The sequence below is a fragment of the Monodelphis domestica genome, chromosome 2 (assembly GCF_027887165.1).
Source record: "Monodelphis domestica isolate mMonDom1 chromosome 2, mMonDom1.pri, whole genome shotgun sequence".
Lineage (NCBI taxonomy): Eukaryota > Metazoa > Chordata > Mammalia > Didelphimorphia > Didelphidae > Monodelphis > Monodelphis domestica.
The window spans coordinates 75,258,666-75,284,228 of NC_077228.1; the positions used below are offsets into that span (position 1 = coordinate 75,258,666).

General features: G+C 34.3%; 2 protein-coding genes across 15 annotated transcripts in view; one reads left to right on the forward strand and one right to left on the reverse strand.

Annotated features, from left to right (window-relative positions):
- ANGPTL1 (angiopoietin like 1) overlaps nt 1–10,182 on the reverse strand; it is a 30,224-nt gene extending 20,042 nt beyond the window's left edge. Inside the window, exons 1-2 of the mRNA XM_056814150.1 lie at nt 9,988–10,182; nt 1,639–2,501 (exon numbers count right to left, since the gene is read on the reverse strand). Coding sequence (XP_056670128.1) covers nt 1,639–2,501; nt 9,988–10,019 — 895 coding nt within the window. The 5' untranslated portion in view covers nt 10,020–10,182. The remainder of the gene's footprint in view (nt 1–1,638; nt 2,502–9,987) is intronic.
- RALGPS2 (Ral GEF with PH domain and SH3 binding motif 2) overlaps nt 1–25,563 on the forward strand; it is a 293,091-nt gene that overhangs the window by 240,874 nt on the left and 26,654 nt on the right. For 11 of the 14 annotated variants that reach the window (XM_056814143.1, XM_056814144.1, XM_007480874.3 and 8 more), the window contains 5 exons: nt 14,931–15,068; nt 17,542–17,632; nt 23,676–23,743; nt 23,979–24,114; nt 25,285–25,436. In XM_056814143.1, the coding sequence (XP_056670121.1) occupies nt 14,931–15,068; nt 17,542–17,632; nt 23,676–23,743; nt 23,979–24,114; nt 25,285–25,436 (585 nt within the window). The remainder of the gene's footprint in view (nt 1–14,930; nt 15,069–17,541; nt 17,633–23,675; nt 23,744–23,978; nt 24,115–25,284; nt 25,437–25,563) is intronic. The other 3 variants (XR_008915850.1, XM_056814147.1, XM_056814146.1) reach the window with 3 other exon arrangements.

Below are 25,563 nucleotides of genomic sequence, written 5' to 3' on the forward strand. Positions count from 1 at the left end.
CAGCAGTCAGACCCTAATTGCTGTTGATTACATTAGTTGTTTACATTTTTCTATTTTCTCTGGTACCTAATAAATCTCCAGGATTCTTAACCTGGGATCCTTAAATTTATTTTTAATATTTTGATAATTACATTTTGGTATAATTAATTTCTTTTGTGATCTTATGTGTTTTATACATTTAAAAACATTCTGAGAAAAGGTTTATGACAAAAAGATTTAAAAAGAAGCAATACAATTAAAAATTTGTACTCTCATATGCATGAGTACAAATGGATAGTTATTGGATTACCAAAAAAATGTGCCAAATTTTCAGAAAATTAAGAGTCCCAAAATAATCATTAGCTTTCTTTTGCTTTAATACTTGTCTATGTTTGGTCATTTGTTGTATTGCAACAACCTAGAAAAATAGGCTGTAGAGTTATTAGAATGTAATAATTGAAAGCAAATTTTACTTTTTCTTTAAATTACTGTATTTTTCTTCTATTTAACTAATTTTATTATTAAATTATTAATGATATAGACCCTGCTATCTTACTGGCTTCCTCATCATTCATTGTTCAGTCACTTAACCTCATCAAATTGTTGTAAAGTTCTAATGAAATAATATATACTTAATTTTAAAACACTATATGCAAATTTGCTTATTTATATATTACTACTTATAATTTGGGAGGTCATCCAAATCAAGTTATTGAAGTAACAAATGGATATAAAAACTCAAGAGAGAAAGGTTTTTTGGGTTTGTTTTTTTGTTGTTGTTAAAGCGAAGGGCCTGCTGTCATTCACTGAATCCTATTCATTCCAGAGGGTTGAACTGATCAATAAACAAACCTAGTAGGTGCTAGGCACTATGCAAAAAAATAAAACAATCCCTATTCTGAAGAGCTTTTATAATAATAAAAGTGCCTGTAGGAAGATTCACCTTGAAAAGTGGGAGGACACCATAGGAATGAAACAAGCTTAAGTAGACATAGATTTAGAGGCAAAGCTGGAATTTAAGAAAACTCATGAGTGAAACTCTAAACCTTGATAAATGAGACAAAAACCAACCATATATATTAATATGTGACAGTTACAAATCACATTACATGAATCTTACTCAATCTTAACAGTTCTCTGAAGTTGTTAAAATATTTCTATTTTTTAAAGGGGAAATTTAGAACTAGAAAAAATAATAGAACTTGCTTATGTTATTTACCAAGTTGAATTTGCTATTGCTGTTCAAAACAGATGTTATTTTAAAACTTAAGAATTCTTCTATTTTTCCTTGTTTTTTGTTTTTTGGATTAGACCTGAAATTTCACTGATGCTGGGGGGGTGGAGGGGGTCTACCTAGTGAGGATCTTCTACCAGGGCAGACTGCACCTTCTCTACAACTTTTAATTTTAGTCTTAAAGGGGTGAGGTGGAGAGTGGGGGGTGGAAGGAAGGGATGTTCTGAGGTATTTAATAACCCCAACTCAGATCTTCCTGACTCTAAGCCAGCTTTCCATTTTATACCTACTGCAGTGTTTGTTACAGTGATAAAAATTATGAATCATGAGGATTAAGATTTTTTCTGTCTTTATGATATATATCCTTATACCTCAAACAATAAAACTTCTACCCTGTATATCTTTAATGTGATTGGGTAACTCACCTTCATTGATGAATGTTACTGGAGGTATCTTGAAAGGACTTTTGGTAGGAGAAGTTGCTGGATCAGGTGGCGGCCTTAGATCTCTAGGATAGCTTGGGTCTCTCTGTATCTCATTACCTCCCAACAAACCAGGAGTATACTGTTGGCTGTTAGGAATACGCTGTGGCACCACCTGAACAAGAGGAGGAGACACATGGGTGTCCTGTCTAGAAAATATCCGCAGGCACTGCTCCTCCAACAGAGTGATCATTACTGATTGATTATTTACAAGGTCAGTCAGAGAAGCATATTTCACCTCTAGCTCCCTGTACCTTGTTGCCATCTTCAACATTTCTGTCGTGATATTGAGGATTTTGTTTTCTAATTGGGAAAGCTCAAGTGAATTATCCCTCTTTCGAATAATCTCATGCAAGAGTTGCATATAGAGTTGAGTGACCCGGGAGTTCATGTTACGGCTTTCTTTTCTCAGCAGCTTTACCTCATTCACAATATTTCCATCTACATCTACAACCAACTGCAAAATATCTATCTCCCGCTTCTGCTTGGAGAGTACATCCTTCAGGTTCTCTATGTCCATCCTCGTGATCATGTCTTTTATGTTGCCTGAATCTTGCCCTTTGGTGTTGACACAAATTGGCCCTGTTATTTTTTGTTCAGGTACCAGGAATGTGTAACCACATTTCTTTCCTTCCTCTCTACCGTCTGCTGCGCGAGGGTACCTCCTCTGGGTTATTTTTTTGGTTTTGTACTGTCCTTTTGTGCATCGTCCAGTGGGCGTTAATAAGAAGAATAACACACCTAGAGTCCAGATGAAAGCCTTCATTTTGAAATGAGGTTGTGTAGTAGTGATGTCTTTTGAAAAACTAATCGAGAGGAGAAAAAAGTAAAAATAATTAATATGAATTCATTTTTGAGGTCTGTAATACATAAGAATATGCTACAGAGAAAATGAAGATTTATTGATAAGAAAAATGTATCTATAGCTCTATTTTCCTATTTAAAATTACCTTTTCTTGGCTTCAAGTTCCCTTAAAGCAATATTAATTGAATTTTTTTTTACAAAACAGATTTAAAGAGTAGCTTTACCAGCTCACCACCTTTGAAAAAGCTATTGACACATTTGTCAGTGTATGTGTACTATGAAAGTGTATTATGAAATGATCCCATTTTTCTTAGATGCAGCATAATTAAAGCATTCTAAAAAAGGAAACTTTGCTAACACTAAATTGTAAACAAATAAGTCAACCTTTAAATTTTTGTCATTTAGTCAACTTTTATGTTAGTCTTTGCCTGATCTTATTGTTACAGTTCACCTGATGCTTTACCTTAATACTTGAGGTCCTTCTTTCAAAATCATATAAATTGTTTATTAAGGAAACTGACAGCTAGATTAAAGAGGCTTAAAATTATATTTCTAAAATATAAGACATGTTCTGGGCAAGTCATTTTTTTTTTGAGCATGTTTTTTCTAATGAAAGGGAGAAGAAATACTATTTAACTTGCTTATTCTACAGTTGTAGTTTTACTGGAAGGTATATCATATTCTCTGAACTATGATGAAATGATGAGGTGTTAGCACAATACTGAGAAGTTCTCTTGTCCTGATATTCAGGAAAATGTATGAACTTTTTTCCCTTTTGGGAATTCAAGGATCCATGATTTCACTGGTACAGAAACTCTGTAACCCAGGTGTGTCACAAATCCCACAGCACTTCAGTAGGCTCTATTTGTAAGTTGCTGTAGCAAAATTTTCATACTTTCTGATGATGAGTCATTTTACATCTTCTATCATTGGGTTATTTTCATATAGTATTAAAAACTGAAAAGTATGGAGGGGTTTTGTTTGTTTGTTTGTTTGTTTGTTTTTAAATCCTTTTTGTCATAGAATGGATACTAGGTATGGCTTCCAAGGCAGAATTGTAGTAAGAGTTACATAGTTGAGGTTAAATGACTTGCCCAGAGTATGGTTTGGTTTTTTTTTTTTAATTTGATATTAGTAAATTTCTATAAAATGTAGTAAACTGAAAACAAAACAGGGTACAGACACAGTGGATTTATTCTTTAGCAATGTCATAACCCATTAAAATGCTTCTCATATGTTACAATGTGGCCTAAATGTGAATGGCTTCTAAAAGGCCATCCCAGAAAAAAGCATCTTTAGTAGATCTGACTCGTTTGGAAAGATTGGCTACAGACGTAGCCACTTACTATATGAAGGAAAGAAACTATGAGGAGAATCCTAGACTTAGGCAGTCTAAAAATATGGGTCTGAAAATTAGGCTGATGTTTTGTGACTGGTGAGAAAAAAATGGAGCTAGTGTCACAAAGTTTTCATGTGCAATAATGTAATTCCACTACAGAACCTCAGAACACTAGAAATATCTAAATGCTCTGTGGACTGTTTCATTTTCCTTTAGAATAGACTGTGCCACTTTTTTTTTTTCATTTTAATTCCAAATAAGTGTAATTTAGGAAATTTATTTTCCTTTCCTTTCCTATCCTTTCAGCTAATATGCACCTCCGAAAGGTGTTATTTCAATCTTCAAATTTTGAGTCATTTTTATATACATGTGTGTGTATTGGGTATGTGTTTTTTTTTTAGTAAGAATTTTTCATTGTTGGTTAAAATGGAATCTTTTTTTTTAATCTTACCTTCTGTCTTAGAATTAATCCTAAGAATTGGTTCCAAGGCAGAAGAGTAATAAGGAGTAAGCATTTATGGTTGAGTGACTTGTCCAGGGAAGTGTCTAAGTCCAGATTTGAACCCTGATCCTCCCAACTCCAAGCCTGACACTTTATCTATTGTGCTACCTGGCTACCTCAAAATACTATAGTCTTCAAACTACTGTTAAGCATGCCTGGATAATAGTGCTGCTTTTATTGTAATACATTACTGTTATACCTTAAAACAACAACAGAAACCCACCACTGTCTTTTCTTTAACTATATCCGTAAGGAACCACTGTAGTAGAGAAACTTGTACTACCTCTACTCACACATTACAGGAAATAAGAATCAATAATGGCCATCCACCTATTCTTGGTTTTATTATTTGGGCCAAGTGGATCCTCTGCTAAGAAGACACAATCATAACACTAAGAGACTCAATATGTTCAAAATCAAGACTATGAAAGCTTTCTTCCTAGTTAATGTTTCTTGATTCTTTTTTCTTTCACTGTCAAGAAAGGATATCACTGGGTCATTCTTATAAGGTTTTGTTTCCATGGCAAAGAGTTCACTCATTTTATTTCAGAATTCTATGCTTTGAAGTAATAAATTAGAGGGAAAACCCAAAGCAAACAGTGATAAATCCAATACTTTCTTGGGGGTCCCGATTCAATCTATAAGGTTTATATAACTAAATAGGCACAGATGATACAAATTCTCCCATTTAAATAGTTTGAACAATGCTGCAAGCCAGAATGCTACTGAAGAAAAATATCTTAAAATAGGCACAGGATCATAGATTTAGAGTTGGAAAGCACCTCAGAGATAATCTAGTCCAATCCAGTTCCTTTTAAAGATAAGGAAAAAGCTCCCCACCCAGGAGACTGTGACTTACCCAAAGTCACATCAGAGGCAAGGGAATAAAGATCTTCCTAGCTTAGTTTTCCTGTGATACAGACAAATTTTTTTTGTTTTTTTCCCCCCAGGGATAATTATAGGAGTTAATGTAGTCATTAAGTGAGCACTATAGGTAGAATTGCATTACGTTTTCATGAAGATAATATTGAAAAGAAATAAAAAACTATTTAAAAAAAACAATTGCTGCTAATTACTAAAACAAAATGAAAGAACCTTGGCTTTTCCATTGAAATTTTACACTTCCATTTGTTTTCTGGTATTGAAAAGCTACTCATTCAAGCTTTGTTTACTCCTATAAAGAAGCCATTTATTGAAAACCTGAAATACTCATGAATGTAAATATTTTTTCAAGGTAAATTCAGAAGACATAGTTTGCTTTCTGACATGAACAGTTATGACTCATGTTTACATAGTGTTTCATGATTAAATAGTGTTTTCACATATATGATCTTATTTGATCCTTACAACAGCCCTGTAAAATGAGTAGTTACAACTTTTGTATCCATTTTCCAGTGAGGAATCTTAGAGTCATTAAAGTTATTACTTGATCACCCAACTAGTAAGTCCAAGAGCTACTTCTGGAATCTTCTAACTCCTTGAACAGCATCTTTCCATCATACTACACTACTCTTATTAGGGAGCTCTGGCATGAACATTAGCTATCAGATTGATTTTTTTTTTTTTAGGATAAACAACTCTTTGTGAAAACTACTGCAAAATCTATAAAAAATCTGTAGAGAAGCTCCCATTTACATTTAAGTCCATGTAATTAGATACTTGGTCATGGACTACCAGTATAGATCTCAGTGCAGCAAACTAAAATGTAAATAATCAGCATCCCAGTTGACTAAATGAAAGAAATGTTGAAATACACTTAATTTGTTTAAAGTTTTAACTGCTAATTTCATCATTGTAACAACATAAAAACTTCCTTTTGTAACTCAAACTGAACATAACTTGTCTACTAAACAGATTAAGGAACATCTCTAAAATGCCAATGCACTTCAGAATAAATCACATTTATTTTATAAGCATCCTCTTGTCATCTCTGACAAATGAGTTTTATAGACTACTAAATCATTTCCACCTAAAACTTTAGTTGTGCCTCTGCAAGATTTTCAGAAGTATCAGATAACTTGTTTTATATTCAAATAAAACCAAAAAACATCCAAAATATGTGTGTACATCTACAAGTACAGTTCATTATGGTTACCTCTGGCCAATATAGGACTCAAATGATGTGAAAAATCACTTGAACTACCACACAAGGAGAGAATTGGAGACCTGATACATATGTATAAAGAGTAATTATTTTAGGGAAGAAACATTTTGTAACTCTCTTGCAGATTTGAGTTAAAAGTTTAGTTTGTTTTACCTGCCTGAGCCTAAATTCAGATTATTTTTTCCTTTAAAAAGTAATGACCTCACTAACACCTAAAGCAGAACAGGGTACCACATTTTTTATATTAGTGGACTAGTTACATCATTTACTTTTGACAAGGAAAAAAAATAGGTTGCTTAAATTCTAAATTCAGGTCTTGACAGGTAAAGACCTGATTTAAAAATGCATCTACTGTTAAATTTCCTAAAACATTCCCTCATTTAATATTTTTTCCACATATGTTCAGTATTAAAAGTCAAGGACCCATAAATCTATGTTACCTCATAAAATTTTTTTATATGTTAAAATTTTCCTTAGCCCCAGGAGAATGTTATAAATTAGTTACAATATACTTAAGTTTAAATCCACATCTGTACATGGTTGTTTTGTTTTTAAAAAAACAATTCCTTCCATGTATTGGGCTAATTTTATTGCTAATATTTGTCTGCTGATTTACAACACTACTGGCTGGTGCAGAGAGGAAATACAAGTCAAAATTGACTTCCTTTCAGATGGTAAACTTCAGAGCAATATGAATGGTTAGATTTTTGCTGATGGCCAAGTGTAAGGGTGTAGCACCACATTGTAATCAGAGAAGTGTGAATGGGATAAAAATATCTTATCTTTAAAATCTGTTAGTATATAAAGATGGTTCATCAAATGAGGTTAATTAATTATGTTGCATTAATACAGATATCTAAGCAAAAGATATGCACTTGTCTCAGGTTTTACAGTCAATTTTAACATTCATTGACTGCTTACAAGACACTATTCTTACAAACTTAGCATAAGTTCCATCTCTGGCCTCAAAGGGCACACAGTGGTGTTTGAGGAGGTGGGGAATGGGAACACAAATACATATATATAATTAGAATCTAAATACAGAGAAATAAGTGTTGCACAATGCCATGGGAGACCACAGACTTAGATTCCTTCCAGGTGGGGAAGATCAAGGAAGACTTCATGGAAGAGATGTCAACTTAGCTGAGTGTCAACAGATGGAAAAGATTTAAATTTCAACAGGAAGAACATTCCAGGCATAGGGTTCAATGTGAGTAGAAGAATAGAGATATGAAAAGGCAAGGCTTATTCTGAGAATAATAAATCCTATTTAACTGCACCACAGAGTACATAAAGTAAAGTAATTCTAAATAAGGTGGAAAAGATAAATTGGAACCAGATTATTGCTTAATATCAAACTAAGGAATCTGGACTTTCTTCATTAGACAGTGGGGAACCATAGAAGGTTTTTTAACAGGAGAGTTGGCATGGTATGGATTGAATTGGGATGGGGAAATTGGAGCCAAGACCAGTTAGGAAGATTCTGTAATAGTTCTAAAGTAATGAGTCCTTGAACTAAGAGAATGATGATGAAAATGGAAAGACTGGGACTTCCTATAGAGATAGTATTTATAGAATATAGCAAGTATTTGGATGAGGATAAGCAGGAAAGAAATCGGATGATTTTGAAGTTTCATGTCAGAGTTTCTGGAATAATGCATCCATCAACACAAATAGGAGTTAGCATAAGTGACAGGTTTGGGAAGGAGAAATAGTTCATTTTTAAATACAAACCTAACTAAAGACAAGTTTTGAATGATTAATCCTAGTGATCTGATTTAATGAAAAACATTTCAAATTCAGTAATGTTGAGAAATTCAATATATAACTTGTATAGTCTGTAAAGTATTAATTTTCTCATGGTTCATTAATAAAATTATATGAAAGCCATCTTGTAAAATTTTAGTTTTTTGGACTATGTTTTTTAGACTATTATTAAGAGTTTGGGGGCTCAACTAATTAAACACACCTAAATTTCTATAGAATAACTCACTGCTGGTTGGTAACCAGTGAATGCATAAGATTTAGTATTCCTTTTTTTTTTTTTTGATGCTTAAACATAGAAAATGTGTCACTTAAATATGTCAAAGGAATCCTAAACAAGCAATGAGGAATCTTTGATGTGTGTGGTAACAAGAAAGTCCATTTGCCCAACTATAATCTCCCAATGGACCGTCTATCCAAGGGTGAGACGTTTGTTCAATTTTATCAATAGGATAGTAAGCTAGGAAGCAGAATTTGAATCACCTTCTGTCTCTCTCTCTCTCTCTCTCTCTCTCTCTCTCTCTCTCTCTCTCTCTCTCTCTCTCTCTCTCTCTCTCTCTCTCTCTCTCTCTCTCTCTCTCTCTCTCTCTCTCTCAAGACAACTTGTGTATTATTTCATGTCATTGCTCTCTACCTCAGAATATTTCTATCACATCTTATTTTACTTGACTTTCCTTGAAGCCACCATTCTAAGCAAGAGCTTAGTTTCGTATATTCTAATACCTTTATGCTTTTTAATGGCAATTCCAGCTGTAACAGTTTCAGCTTGTTACTCATCTGTAACTCATCTGAAAACAGTTGTTACAATTGAAATTTGCCAGGTCATTTAAACTCTACTGGCATTTTTCCTAGTTTTGATTTCCTAAAGATAAATCTTTTTCAACCTTCTGATTTACTTAGAAAATCTTATCATCGAAGTTAATACTACAGTTTTAAGGTGTATCATCTCTGAAAACATTTTATCCATTTTATCTTTTGTTCAGTGATTTACACCTCTTCCTCATTTTCATAATTTGTCACCTTGCTTTTTTGTAGATACACTTTGGTGAGTCACCAATGCACATATAGAAAAACCTTCAGCATGTACCAGGCTCTTGAATAAGAGATTATAAATTATCTTGTTTTTTTGAATACATATCAGCTCATTTTTAATCTTGCTACAAAATTTTAATTTTAATCAAATATATTTAAACCCAGTTAAGATTTTCAAATTACTATTAATACAAAAATGTTATATTCTGAATTATAAATCTTTTATAAAAGTTTTTATTCTCAGAAGGAAACAAAAGTAAAGTTCATCTTTGCTAGCTATAAACAAAAAAAACTTATATAAATTGCTTCAATAACACATAACATGTCATTTCGAACACTTCCCACTGATCCTTAAATGAGATTAAATTATAACCTATTTGGTTCCTACTTTCTTTGTTCTTTATTGTTAATCTTAGAAATCTATGAAAATTAAAAATAATCACACAGCAAATCATATGTACTCTCGTTAAAGCAAATATGAATATCAACATACAAACTCATTTCTTAATCAATGAAAATAAAGGGAGGGAGGAAGTACCTTATTGTTGTTTTCTGAGCAGAGTGAATCCAGAAACAAATTTGCTGCCTTTATATCTTGCTTTAAATTATGAATTGTCCATGTAGACATTTGTTCATCTGTGGTTCTGGTAGCAACTGCATTTTTTATTTGAACTATTAGAACCAGGATTCATTAAAGAGCTTTCCTTCTAACTACATAGATTAATTGAGTTAGAAAACAAACCTACATAGTTTTAGATGGTACAATGTAAATTTCCATCTGTGAGATGTCTTTTTATTCCAGCAGAGAAAGTATTGTGGCGTTCCTGTGTCTGCTTCATGCAAAAATGCAGTAGTAACCAGCTGCAGCTGACCCAGATTGTGTATATAGTACCCTTGACTGGTGTTTCTTTCCCTTCGCTCTCCCAGCTCTGGAAGTTCAGCCCACATATTACATCACCAAGAAGTTGCTGGAGAGTAGGGAAAAAAATCTTCTCCTTAGGATTTCCTCCCAATGGCCTTAAAAATAAAGAGAATGAGAGGAGAGTTGGGGGAGGGACAGTAGGAGGTTGAAAAAGCCACAAACAAGGGGAGATTGTACCCAGGTTGAAGGAAGGGCACCATCTGGAAACAGACTGAAATAGTCCAGTGGGCAATTACAAAATAAACATTCTAGCCTTCCAGCTAAAGATGTCTTTTTAAGTCAAGTCCTGAAACAAATGTTATATTTGACTCCATTTAGAAGAAAATTTGCCTTTTTTTGTTAGCCAAGAATGAAGACCAGACATCAACAGGCAACCTAGAAAAATCATAGGTTAATGAAGTTTGTTTGATAGGTTGATAGTTTAGCAGTTACTAAACTTATTAAGAACTTTTAATGTTTTATAATATTAACACATCAATATAGCAGTACTGTATATTAGATTATTTCACATATCATGATCTGTGGTAGATGAAATTATTTCAGAAACATAATACTTTTAAATATGAACTTCACTGTTTCACTGTAAAACTAATCTGTATACTTCCCTCCATGAATTTTCTGCTTTAATTTGCCCAGTTATCTTATTAAGAGAAAATAGATCCTCTATTTCTTCATTTGTAAAATTAGGTCTTGGGCAGTGAAAAATTGAATGATCCCTAAGAGGAGGCTGAGGTCTTGAGTAACTAGAAAAATGACAGTAGTGACCTCTGGCCAGTATTGAAATATATCTCCCTCTTTACTAAAGAGAGGTGGGGGATTGTCATACAGAGTCACTATATTCACAGTACTGTTTTTTTTTTTAACTTCACTTTTTCTTTGTTACAAGGTAGATGGGAGGAGAATATTTCCCAAAATGACTGAGGTTTTTTTTACTAGCCATCAATAAAATGGATACTTTTTACATTTTTACACTATAATTATTAGTTAAAATTCTACAATTCTATCTCCTACATTTCCTGGATCTTTGAACTTCTTTCATGGCATTTTTCCTAACCCCTTCCTCTTAGTAGTTTTACGACTATGGACAAATCAACTGGTATTAATTTTCATCATCAAGAAAATGGAAGCAATGAAATTACTTGACTCATAGGATTTTGGTCATTATAACTAGCATTTATAAAGCTCTTTAAGGTTTGAAGAGCACTTTCACATGTATTATTTCATTTAATCCTCACAACTCTGTGAGGTAGGTGCTGTTATTATCCCCATTTTACAGAGGAGGAAACTAAGACTGAGACTTTACTCAGTGTACACAGCTAGTATGTATCTAAGGTAGGATTCGAACTTGGGTATCCCTAACTCCATATCTAGTGTGGAGTAAATGGCATATTACAAAGTAAATGGATTTCAAATAATCACCTTTCTACTGATTCAAATCAGATTGATGATCCAAACAACTTCTTTAATCAGACTTAACTCAAATCTTTATCCAGCATCCCCCCCTTTTGTACCTATTTAATTCAAACATACTTCTGGACTCAGTTTAAACCATGTGGAATGTCATAACTATCAAGTTTCCCTTTATAATACAGCTTTTTCTATTCATTTTGGCCCTTAATCAGCAATTCAGACTCATTTAACATTTGTTAAATGCCTACTATCTGCCCAGAACTGAATATATGAGATGTAGTGGTAGTCTCTTTGTTACCTAGAATGACGATTGTCTTTGTGCATTATCATCTATTGATGTACCCTCATGTGGCTTTGGAGTCCCAAGGCTGAGGCGCAGAGTGTGTGGCACATGGGGCCTGGGACGCCAGGTGTTACGGGAGGTGCGGTTGTGGCCTGGTGTCAGCGTTCACGCGCAGCGGCAAGACGTCGATGTCGCTCATCTTCAAAGGTGGCGGCGGCACGGTTAATGTGGGTTCTCCAGCTGCTTCTGTCAGAGGCAGCGAGTTCTAGTTGCTTTGGTGTAATGCCAGCCCACTTCAAGTTGGACTTTAGCTGATCCTTGAATCTTTTCTTTGGTCAGCCTTGTTTGCTGAGTCCAGCTGACAGTTCACCGTAGAATACCTGTCTTGGTATTCGCTGTGAGTCCATGCAGATGACATGTCCAGAGATGAAAATAAGAAAATTGTCCCTGTCCTCAAGGAGCTTACATTTTTGATAGTCTACCAAGAAGATACAATAAGAAGGCAATTTCCTGCCCTCTGAAAGCTTGTATTCTAATATATTTCCTTTCTGTTTAACTGTTTGGTGAACTGTTTTTGTCATCAACAGATATTAAATATTCATTGGGTGAAATGAGTAATCTAGATACTACTTTTTTCTTTTGCAAAAAAATGAGGCTCATAATCCCTGTATCAGGCACTTAAACTCTGGTTAAAGAGACAATATGTAAATGTATGATAAGTTAAATAACCATATAATGGTTAAATAGCATTATAAGGAAATAGGATTAAAAACCTAGCACAAGATCAAAACAACTCTGAGGTATCACCTCACACCTAGCAGAGTGGCTAACATGACAGCTATGGAAAGTAATGAATCCTGGAGGGGATGTGGCAAAGTAGGGACACTAATTCATTGCTGGTGGAGTTGTGAACTGATCCAACCATTCTGGAGGGCAATTTGGAACTATGCCCAAAGGGTGACAAAGGAAAGTCTGTCCTTTGATCCAGCTAAAGCACTGCTGGGTTTGTACCCTAAAGAGATAATAAGGAAAAAGACTTGTACAAGAATATTCATAGCTGCACTCTTTGTGGTGGCCAAAAATTGGAAAACGAGGGGATGCCCATCAATTAGGGAATGGCTGAACAAATTGTGGTATATGTTGGTGATGGAATACTATTGTGCTAAAAGGAATAATAAAGTGGAGGAATTCCATGGAGACTGGAACAACCTCCAGGAATTGATGCAGAGTGAAAGGAGCAGAACCAGGAGAACATTGTACACAGAGACTGACACACTGTGGTACAATCGAATGTAATGGGCTCCTCCATTGGTGGTAATGCATCAATCCTGAACAAACCAGAGGGTTACAGGAGAAAAAACACTACCCACATCCAGAGGAAAAACTGTGGGAGTAAAAAACTAAAGAAAAACTACTGGGGGCAGTTGGGTGGCTCAGTGGATTGAGAGCCAGGCCTAGAGACGGGAGGTCCTAGGTTCAAATCTGGCCTCAGACACTTCCCAGCTGTGTGACCCTGGGCAAGTCACTTGACCCCCATTGCCTAGTTCTTATCACTCTTCTGCCTTGGAGCCAATACACAGTATTGACTCCAAGACGGAAGGTAAGGGTTTTAAATAAAATTTTTTAAAAAGAAAGAAAAGAAAAACTACTGCTTAATGACATGTGTCGAAGGGGATATGAATAGGGAAATATACTCTAAATGAACATCCTAGTGCAAATACCAACAACATTGAAAGAGCTTCTGATCAAGAACTCATGCTATATTGCACATAGGCTATGGGAGGGGTGGGGAAAGGGAAGGGAGGAAAAGAAAATGATTTTTGTAACCAAGGAACAGTGTTTGAAATTAAAAATGAAAATTTAAAAAAAACCTAGCACAAGGAATATCTGTTCAGTTATGAAATGAATGGCATAGAACTGAAAGTAAAGCAAAAATTAATTGAAGCCAGGGTAGTTACGGTAAAAAATTCACAGCAATAAGACTTCAACTAGTCTTGGATGCATAAGACAGATCAGAATAGAGGCTGGGAAAGTTCCCTCTAACCAGAAAAATTGTCTTAAACTGAAGCTCAAGTACAGAAAACCAAGAAGGTTTATTCTGCTTGATCCCAGTGAAGAGAACTGAGGAGTTTTAAAGAGGCAGATTCAAATTTAGGCTTGACATAAGGAACCATAATGTCAGAAAATGGGATGGACTGCATTGGTTGGTCTTGTAAGGTATGAAATTTTGTGAATACATCAATGCAATTGGATTGGTATGGAAAATAAAGGGAAATAAGTCCCTTTCTCACCAGCTTTGATCTGCAGAGCAAGAACTTTTCTGTTATGTTTCTTACAGTGCTCATCATAAGTAATTAATGCAGATATATTAAATTGTGATTAGAACTATTGCACATAATCTGGTAGTTCTGGTTTTGTTTATGAGGTAAGAGTGAGCAAAGACTACTAATTTGTTCAACTTAAGTGTTTCAAAAATTGTTGATCTTTTTAACATCATAAAATACCCACTTAAACTTAAATTTAAAAACAAATAATTGGGTTCAATTTGTAAATCAAACTAATTTCTATTTCTATGGCCACTGTTTTATAGATACTTCCTTTTGCATTTTCTTCCAATTATGTAGATGTTGGTTCTTCAAAGTGACTATTGCTATGTATATAGGGTATTATGCCTAGGAAGAGGCTGAATTTAGTGCCTTGAATCCCCATTGTGTTCATATTCTACTTTCATAGAGGTATTAGTCTGTCACTAAAGGTTTTTCACTTTTTTGTGTGGTCAGTATAGATTGTTGACACTGGTCATATAAGGCTTTTGAAATGTTCATACAATGGTCTCTCATTGTTAACCCCAGCTCAAGAAAGCATACATTATGTTAGAACTCATCCTTCCAAAACTGCACCATGCTATAGCATATTCTATGATATACCAGGACAAAAATAGTATTCATAATGCTATGCCTTAAATATGGAGAAATTTGAAGAACACAATCACCTAACACATTTAGAATGTATCTTTTCATTCTATTTATGATTATAAATAAGGAAACTTCATTGTAATCTTCATTTTGTTTCAGGCATCTATCTATCAGATCTGACTTATATTGATTCTGCATATCCATCAACTGGAAGCATTCTAGAAAATGAGCAGAGATCAAATTTAATGAATAACATCCTTCGCATAATCTCTGATTTACAGCAGTCTTGTGAATATGGTAGGTGTTTGACTAGTTGGTTTTTTTTTTTTTTGCATTATGGAAATTATAAGAAATTATAGAACTCCTGACTTTATGTGACAACAAGACATCTGCAGTGGAATGCTCCCAAGGTTCTATCATTGATGTCTACTATCTTTTTCTCAATGATTTATGTAGATATAAATGGCATATTAATCAAACTTTCAGATGAACCTTGAGCAGTTTATCTGAAAATGATTTAAATAAATAAATAATTTATGGTATAAATAAATAATATATATTTGATATTAAAAGTATATTAAAATAAAAGTATATTAAATATAAATAAATAAATTATTTAAAAACTAATGCAGCCCAGGGCTACATTGTGTGGCCCGGTTAGACTTTTATCTGGTATATTGTTTTCAGATCTAGCTACCACATCTTAAAAAGGACATTTATAGACTAATAGACAAGCCCAAGGAGGCCAGCCAGAATTGTGAAGGACCTAGAGTCTGTGCCCTATGAGCGTCAATTGAATCAAACAGGAATATTTGGACTGGAGAAGATTCCACTCATCCCTTCTCTGCCACCAAAGGAAATTTGATAATGTGTGAAAAGGGGATTTGACATAGTCTCTTTGGTAATAGACAGTAGTACTAGGAGCAATGAATGGATATTACAAACAACAAATTGATGATTGATATAAGAAAAACTTCCTAACAGAAATGTTCAAAAGTAGAATGGGCTTCCTCAGTAAATAGTGGATTTTCCTTCACAGGAGGCCTTCAAACAAAGGTTGATTCACTACTCTTTCCAGGATAAATTTAAGTCTTAGTGGCTATTCTTTGGGAGGGGCACAGATGGGAATTAATAGCCTCCAAGAATCCTTTCCATTTTAAATATTTCATGATTCTGTAATTGCCATACTCTTTGAGTTGACCAATTTGTATTAGTCAAATAACCTACTACATAAATTTCTTAATATATTTAATCTGTCAACTGGTGAAGAAAGAATTGTTGCTTATTTGCTAATTGATTGTTTATTTAGAACAGTTATTATTCTTCACTTAACATTCATGAACTTATTTTTAAAAATATTTTATTGACTATATTTCAACTTAATTGGTATCTTTCATAATTTCATCCTATATATTTAAAAGCAGATGATAACAAAAAGATCTATTAAAAAACATACACAAGATTAAGAACCCCTCATTTGATGTTTCCAAGACTGTTTCAACTCTTCATTTTATATCCCTTAAAACTTTCTACAGTTTATGGTATAACAGATATGCTTACCTATCTCCAATGTTATACTACTCAAAGGTACTGCCTATGAAACAGAACCCTTTTTTCCAGTCAAGAATAAGCAGCAGTGGCCTGCTTCTTCAAGGAGTTTGATTTAAGATGAGATATTAGAAGTTGGCAATGACTGGTTTTGTTGAGTTAATATAGTTCTACCTAGCATGGTACATTAGCTAGTTGTCAGACACCTATATATCCCAATAAGCATTCAAGTTAGCCACAGAACAAAGATGAGACTTTTAGTTTTTTAGCTTTTTGCCCTCCTTTCTCCTTCTAACCAATTTATTGGAATAGGGCAGCAAATCTATTCATTAAAAAGAGGAGTCTAATTCATTAAAAAGAGGAGTCTAATGGGTATAATCAAATGTGTTGAAGTATTTTGACTCTACTAAAAAAATATTATCAAACAATGGAAGGAACATTATCACGAGATCAAATTCCTTGTATTTTTATTTTTTGGTTTATTTTTAATAATTTGACTAATGTTTCATAAAATTTTGACTTTAAAAGATTTTAGAAGATTTATGATTGTGTTAGCCTTTTTTGTTATAGCCAGTTGCCAAAATATTTTCTAGAAGTGCCTATCCCTAATTGGCAAAAAAAATTTTTTTACCCAAGATTAATTTTAATTACACAGACTTTATTGGAATGTACCTACTGAGAGGAGTGCTTTTACCTTCACTCATGTGTTTTTTTTTTCATGATGATATAAAAATATGCCTTTTAGTAAATCACAAGGTAGTATTGAACGTTTATAGAGAAATGGACATATTTTGTATGACGAATTTTAAAATCTTAAACATACACTTCTAAAGATGCTTTGGAAGTTTTAGTTTTCCAACTACATTTGTCACAAAGTTAAATATTGTTTAAGTATTTCACATATATACAGAATTCCCAAATGTTTCTATTGAAATTTTAAGTATGAATCACTTGAAGACAAGATGAAACTGTTTATAAAGGCAAAATGGTCAGTAGTTAAACAGTTATAATTTTGTCCTGCATAAATATTTCATAATCATTTTGCTTGTTATGTTTTGGTGAAATGTCCATGTGTTCTTACAAATATAACAACAGATATGTACTTCAAAATTTCCCATTCAGAAATGATGCAGATCTTCTTAATTGATTTTTAGAAATGTTTCCAAGTTTATCTTTCTAAGGACTTTTATAAAATAATTAGTAGTATCTCATTTTTTCATAGATATTCCCATGTTGCCTCATGTCCAGAAATATCTGAACTCCGTTCAGTATATAGAAGAACTACAAAAATTTGTGGAAGATGATAATTACAAGTATGTGTGGTCTTCAAAAGTATGCTGTACATAGATGTAACTTTTCTTCCCATTTACTTTTTTGTTGCTTTAGAGTGGCAAACTTATTATTGATTGTCTTTATGTAAATTTAATTTCATTTAAGAAGTTGAAATTACTATATAATGCTCTCCATTCCTTATTAGAATATCTTTTATACTTCCAAAATTTTTGATGGTGTAAGAGGTTACTACCATAATTTATTGCTTTTGTGTTTATTTAAGCACTGAAGTCATAAAAATAGTTGTTTTGAAATAATCAGTTCTAGCAGTAATAGAAATGACTGAAGTACTTTATTGTACTATTGATGCTAAAATATAATGTTTTTTTCTAAATGCTTCAAAATGAAAGGTGAGGATTACTGCCTTATTTTCTTTAAGTTAAGAAAATAACCTGCTTTTTTTCCCTCATGTCAAAAGTTTTGAAAATAACTAGTAATGCAGTCTTAAGATAATATAGTCTAAATAACAGTCTATGGTAATTTAATCATATATATTTAAAATACCACAAATTTTGGAAAGATATTTGGTGTCTTCACCTTTCTGCCCTAGTCCCATAAAAGTAAGCATGGAATTTTTAGTGGTGGTTTATTAAAGGAAAGGGATAAAAGTAATGGTTCTAAAACTCATTAAAGCTTACATATATTATTTGGCCCAAGAAAACTTCTTTGCTAAAAGTCAGCTTATTTGATTGTGATATAAATTTCTTTAAAATATCTGCAAAGATATAGCCAACAGGAAGCTTATTTTCCCTCAATACAATAACATAGAATTCAGTTGATTTTCGTCATAATTTTGCCTTTGCTAAAAAAGAAAATTATTATTGAGTTTCTGAACTTGTAAATGAAATAAGTTTAATGAGTTATTAGCAGTAGTAAATCTGACGCCAAAAAAGTTCGCCATCAGAAAAGATAGGGAATAAACTTAAAATTTGATTGGTCTAGGGAACACCAAATGAAAGGCTTTTCAGATTGGCACCTTCTACAACGGAAAGCCTCAAGAGAGTTGCCTGGAGGTACATAACCAGGATGGGTCAGAGGCAAAACTTTGGACCTAGATCTTCCTGACTCAAAGACCACTTCTCTATCCACTATGCTATGCTTCCTCAAGATAATATAGTTCACAAATTGATCTGAATTAATAATTTAACTCCTTTAATTGGGAGAAGGGGAGATTTCCCCAAATAAATTCATTGAGTCAGTAAGTCAGCAAGAATAAAATGGTAAGCTCTTCCTGGAGACACCATTTTGTAGAGGGGCCCAGACTGGCCTTCATTTCCTCTGGGTCCTGTTTTCAGACTTGAAAATCTGCCCTTGTATTAGGTACCTTCATCCTTTTGCCCCTTAGAGTATGAAACCCTTGAGGACAGGGACTGTCTTTTTTTGTGTGTGTTGGTATCCCCAGGACTTAGCACAGTAGCACATAGTAAATGCTTATTGCCTGATATCTTCGAGGAGACAGGAAAAGGCCTCTTAGAGAAGGCAAGTTTTGAAGCTATGAAGGAAGCCAGGGAATCTAAGAGTTATAGATGAAGACAGAGAGCACCCCAGGAATCAAGTGAATCCAGTGCAAAGCACAAAGTTGGAGGATCATATGCAAAAGCCCCCCTACACCCAGAAAGTTGTCCTGTATCACTGAACCATAAAGTGAGTGCTTAGAGAGCAGTAAGTTTGAGAAGACAAAAATGGTAGAAAGAGGCCAAATCACAAAGACCTTTAAATTCCAAACAAAGGACACTCTAGTTGATCCCAGAGATGATAGGAAAGCACTAGTATGTATTGACTAAATAAGGGAGGAGAGTGACATGATCAGACACTAAACACTTCAGGACAGTCACACTGGAAACTGCATGGAAGATGGATCAAAGTAAGGAGACCCTGAGGCAGAGAAAACAATTAGGCTATTGCAATGGTCCTTGCAAGAGGTAATGAAGGTTTCAATTAGGGTTGTGTCTGTGTGAATAGAAAAATGAATTAATACAAAAGACATTAGGAAGGTAGAAACAAAAAATGGCCATGGTTGAACAAGTCAAGTAAAAGCAAAGAATCAGTTATGACAAAGTTGGGATCCTCAGTGATTAGGTGCATGGTGGGACTCTCAGCAGCAACAGAGAAGTTAGACTGAGAGGATTTGGGGAGCAAGGGTCTAATGAATTCTGATTTGGGCATATTTAAAATGCCATGAAATCAGAGGCAACTAGGTAGCACAGTGGAGAGCCAGCTCTAGAGACAGAAGGTCCTGGGTTCAAATCTGACCTCAGACCCTTCCTAGCTGTGCAAGGCTGGGCAAGTCACTTGACCCCCTTTGCCTATCCCTTACTGCTCTTCTGTCTTGGAACCAATACATATTTCTGTTTCTGAGACAAAAGGAAAGGGTTGTTTGTTATTTTTAAAGAAAGAAAGCAATGCTATGGGGACATCCATTTTGAGAACTCCAAAAAACAGGTGGTGTTCAGGAGAGAAAGGATATTATCTACCTAGAAAGGAGAGTTGATAACATTACCAAGTGAAGAAGTATAGAGGGGGAAAAGAAGAGGGCCCAGGACAGAGCCTTGGGGCACATGTAAGGTTAGTGGGTATGGCATGAATGATGATATAACTAAGAAGACTCAGAACAAAGAGTGGTCAGGCAGATAGGAGAGCCAAAGATAAGTGATGTCATGGAAACCCAGGGAGGAGACAGTATCTAGCAGGGAAAGTGTCCGAGTTTCCAGAAAAGTCAAGGAATATCTCCACTGTGCTACCTAGTTGCCTCTGATTTCATGGCATTTCAAATATGCCCAAATCAGAATTCATTAGACCCTAACCCCCCAAATCCTCTCAGTCTAACTTCCCTGATGCTGCTTAGAAAAGGCAGTTGGAGTTAAGAGATCATTGGTGACAGTTTCTGTTGAATAATGAAATTAGAAACCAGATTGTAGACAATTTAGTCAAGAATAAATAAGAGAGGAAATGGAGTCACTTAGTATAAATGATTTTCTCAGAAAGTTTAACTGAGGAGAAATGAGATATTATAACAGCTAGCAGGAATGGGAAGAATATGGAAGGGCTTTTGAGAATGGGAGAGCTCACAAGTGTATTTGTAAGCAGCAAGGAAAGAAGTCAGTAGATAGGAAGGAGATTCATGATTAGAGAGTAGGAATGATGAGAGCAATCTGTTGGAGAAAAGGACATCGAGTGCTTATAATGAAGTTGACCTTGTGAAGGGGAAGGGCCAATCTTCATGTGAGATGGGTTCTAGAAGGAAACAGGAAAGATATCTAAATGATACAGAGATGAGAAGAGAAAAAGGAGCAATTAGCAAATGGCCTCATTTCCCCCATACATTAACATCAATAAGGAATTATAGCTAACAGAGAGGGAAAAACAAAACCTATAAAAAGTATACCTAAGTCAAAAGTCATAGCAGTCTCTGCCATTCGTTCTGAGGACAGGCAGCCCTGTAGACCTCGGTAAGAGCACATAAGGAAGACAGGGAAATTGATATTCCTTAATGAACTGTGAAACAAATCATGATATATTGTAAAACATTTTGGATTTGGTGTTAGGAATACCTGGGTATATTGCCTGCCTCAGAGATTTAATAGTGTGTGACCTTGGATTAATTCCTTTATTCCCCTAGGCCTTAGTTTCCATATCTGTAAAATAAGAGAATTGAACTCAATCACGTCTGTGAATAAAATTTAAAAATGTTTACTATACTCTTCATAAAGTACAGAAACATTTAATACATTTTAAAATTATTTATATACAAAATGGTTCAAATAAAAGGGTTTTACACTTAGGGGCTAAATAAGTTACTTGTAGAATTCAAGAATATAGAACACTTTACTTTCCATTGATTACAGAGAAGTCAGTTCTGTATTTTAACTTAAAAAGAAGCAACTTCAAAGAACTCTACGAGTCTCCAAGATTTTTAAATCTAACCTTGAAGTAAATCCTTTGTTTGTTGATTGACTTCTTATTCTAGAGATGAAAAAAAAATGCACCTTATCTTAAAGATTTGCTACTCTGCCACCAGATGTATTTTGAATAAAACACACAGATGAATATCCTTTACTTGAGAAATAGTTCCCATCTTCCTTTGTTAGAATCTTCCTAAAAGATTTCATTTCTTGCCCCCTTTTCCATAGAAAAAGAATAGTTTGAATGAAGCCTACAGTATTCAGCCTTTTTGGAAAACCAACTAGAACCAGCCAAGTTGAAGGGCTGTTCATTAGCTATCCTCTCTGGAACCCATCATAAGGGCCAGTAAAGCTTCCTCAGAGGGGAGAGAAGCTTTAAGGTAGGAAGATAGAAACAGGATAGAAGTTTTAGATACCATGAGGGGGATGACGGAGTCGAAGTAGAGATATGAGGTGGCAGGAATGAGTCTTTATTAATTATCAATAAGCCACAGCCAAGCTTTGATCAAAGGACCCTTCCGAAGGCTTTTACCAGTCCAGAGATCCAGATTCAATACCACACAGGTCAGAGAGATGATAGAGAAAGATTAGAAATGGAGCCTGACCCAAGGCCAGGCTCCAGCAAGGACAGCCATCAGCTAACCTGAAAGAGAGAGATAGAGGCGGAGCTTGCTGGGCTATATATAATCTTTGATATGCAAATATACACAGTACATAGGGATGATGATCATTGGTTAATGACAAGGTATAGGTGTGGTTTCTCTTAACCAGGTGAGCACAAAGAAACCTGTGTTCCCGCCTAACCTGGGGGAAGCTGGGGTCAAGGGTCAGAGGCTTTCCCAGCCACGTGCAATACTGAGCATGCTCTCTTCTAAGACTCTCTGTACATACCAACTGTTTCCCTTGCCCATAGCTAGGGGTGGACTGCTACAGCCAGTGATTATTATTATTGCCTCTTTAGTATTATCATTGATTTGTTAAGGAATGCAACAATAGTTATCCAAATATTCTTCTTAAAGAGAAATTTTCCGTGTGTAATTTTTAAATTTTATATAATAGAACATTTTATATCCCTCATTTATACAAATTATTACAAATATATACAAATTACAAAACTCCTAGGAATCTTTTGCTTCTCCGTGTTTATAATCATAAACATCAGGGGAAGAAAGAATCTCTAAATATCATTACTGACAGTATCCAAACACATAATCTTCTTGCCTTTCATACTAGAAAAATGATTATCCATCTCAAACTTAAAGTTATAAAAGAAAGAAAATTCTACAAATCCCTTCATACCTTCTTATTCATGGCACAAACATCATCATAGTTAGCATTTGCACAACACCTATTATGTGCCAGCCACTGTGCTCAGCAATTTATAAATACTCTCATTTTTTCCTCACAACAACCCTAAAAGTTAAGTGCTTCATTTCACAGTTGAGGAAACTAAAACAAACAGATTAAGTGACTTGCCCAGGGTCATATACCCAGTTAAGTATCAGAGGTTGGATTTGAAAGGAAGTATTTCTGACTTCAGGCCCAGTGCTCTATCCCCTGTGCCACCTACCTAGCTGCCTCCAATTTAACTTTTAGGGAGGCAGCAATGTTTCCAACCTTTAATTATGTTTTCTATAAGAAAAAAAAAATGTTTAAGCCCTTACTTTCCATCTTAGAGTCAATACTATATCTTGGTTCCATTGCAGAATTGCAATAAAGACTGGGCAATGGGGGTTAAGCGATTTGCCCAGTCACACAGCTAGGAAGTATCCAAGGCCATATTTGAACCCAGGACCTCTCATCACTAGAACTGGCTCTCAATCCACCGAATCACACAGCTGCCCCCTTCTAAAAGAGTTTTTAAATGTTTTTGCCTTTCTGATGACTTTTTTCCTAGAAGATTGCTTTTGCAAACAATTAACCTAACTTAGGTCCTCTAGAAAATTTAGATTTCTGGTTTTGTTTGTATGTGTCATGTTTTATTGGAGAAGTAAGTTATTGAAATTATTTTGTAAAAATATCTTTAGAAATGAGACATTAAAAGTTTATTTCATAAATATTTATCTTTAAAGTCATTTATAATTATTTTAAATGAATTTTATTGTTTCCTTTTTAAATATAGGCTTTCATTAAAGATAGAGCCAGGGACAAGCACACCACGTTCTGCTGCTTCCAGAGAAGATTTAGTAGGTAACGTCCAATTTGTTTTCATCATCAAGAAATTATTTTCTCCTAATAAAAAAGAAATTCTTTATTATTAGATAATTATCACTTTTTATAGTGTATGCTAAAATGAAGTTGACATCAGTATTTTAAGCCTATCTTGCATGTTTTATGGGACTAATAGGAACATTATGTTATCTTTTGAAATTTTGTTAATGAAAATACATCCTTGGAAATGACTGTTTTCTTCTCTTAACCACAGGTCCAGAAGTAGGAGCATCTCCTCAAGGTGGAAGAAAAAACATAGCAGCAGAAGGAGCCTTGCTACCACAAACACCTCCATCACCTAGGAATCTGATACCACATGGACACAGGAAGTGCCATAGCCTTGGTTATAAGTTAGCATTTTTTTAAACATTCAGATAATTAAAATTGCTTATCAGTTGGACTTATTTTCTGTGAATTTTAGTGATCATTAGTTTTCTTGCACATGAATTACCAAAATTTGTGATTTCTACATCAGTGGAATACCTAGTTTGCCTAAAATTATTAGTTTGCCTAAATGTGGGTAAAGAATTTCTCACTGATATATATTTGCATACATTTTGAGGTAGGTATTCTCAATTCAGAAATCTTTTTAAAAGACATTCAATTAAAAAAATTTTAATTTTTTACAAGGAATGACTTGTGCAGCTAACCTGGTACAAATAAAATCACAGCAAATACTTCCCTCATCAGTTACAAATTTACTTTCTTAAAAGTCTCAGCCTGTAGGTTTTCTGTTTCATATGTCATTTTTCTACTGTCAAAACAAGGTATCTTTAATTATGCTCTCAGGCTGGAGAATTTTCAACTTCACTGCTAAATCTTAAAGGAAAAGAGAATCTGGTTCTCACTTATTCCAGAAAATTTGCCTTTAGGATTTGAACTTATTAGTTAGCCCTGATATATATCTTTTGTGAATTTTTAACTATTTACTCCCACCTGTCCCCACCCCTACTCTCCCAACTTAAAGTACAACTAAATTTATTTGGATAAGAATCAGTCACAATAAAAGTAAATCTAAGTTTAAAGTTAAAGTACATTTAAAGCTTTCTTTTTAAAATTTTGGTTTATTTTGCTTTGCTTTATTGGATAGATATTGCCATTTTTCATCAGTTCTTTCCCTTGGTCTTTAATAGATCCAGAGATTTATAAAACCATAGTCTAGGGCTGGAAAGGGACCTTCAGAGACCATCAACTCCACTTATTTTATAGATGAGGAAACTCAGTCCTGTGGAAATTGTGACTTGCCGAAGGTCACACAGGTATTAAGTGTTAGAGGTAGATTTGAACCCAGGGCCTCTGCCTAGAGCCATTGTTCTTTTTACTCTCCTGATCTTTCATTATTATTTGTATATGTATAAGTATATAGTATTTTAAAGTTGGAACTCTTTAAATTTTTCATAAAAATAAATCAAATTAGTTAATGTCTGGTAATGGGTACAAGCACAACTTAAATCTTCTGTGTCTTCATTGCCCTAAAGTAAGTGTAATAAAATACAAGACTAATTTTTTTCTCTTTCCAGTTTCATTCATAAAATGAACACAGCAGAATTTAAGAGTGCAACATTCCCCAATGCAGGGCCAAGACATCTACTGGATGACAGTGTCATGGAGCCCCATGCACCATCCCGAGGACAGGCGGAAAGCTCTACTTTGTCTAGTGGAATATCAATAGGTAAGGAATGTGCCTTCGTAATCATTACAAAATATACTCATTTGGGGGTTCTTCTAGAGATTTTAATTTAATTGCTCTTGTACCAAAGAAGAACCAAGTGGCTTCTGCAAACTCAAATATAATAATT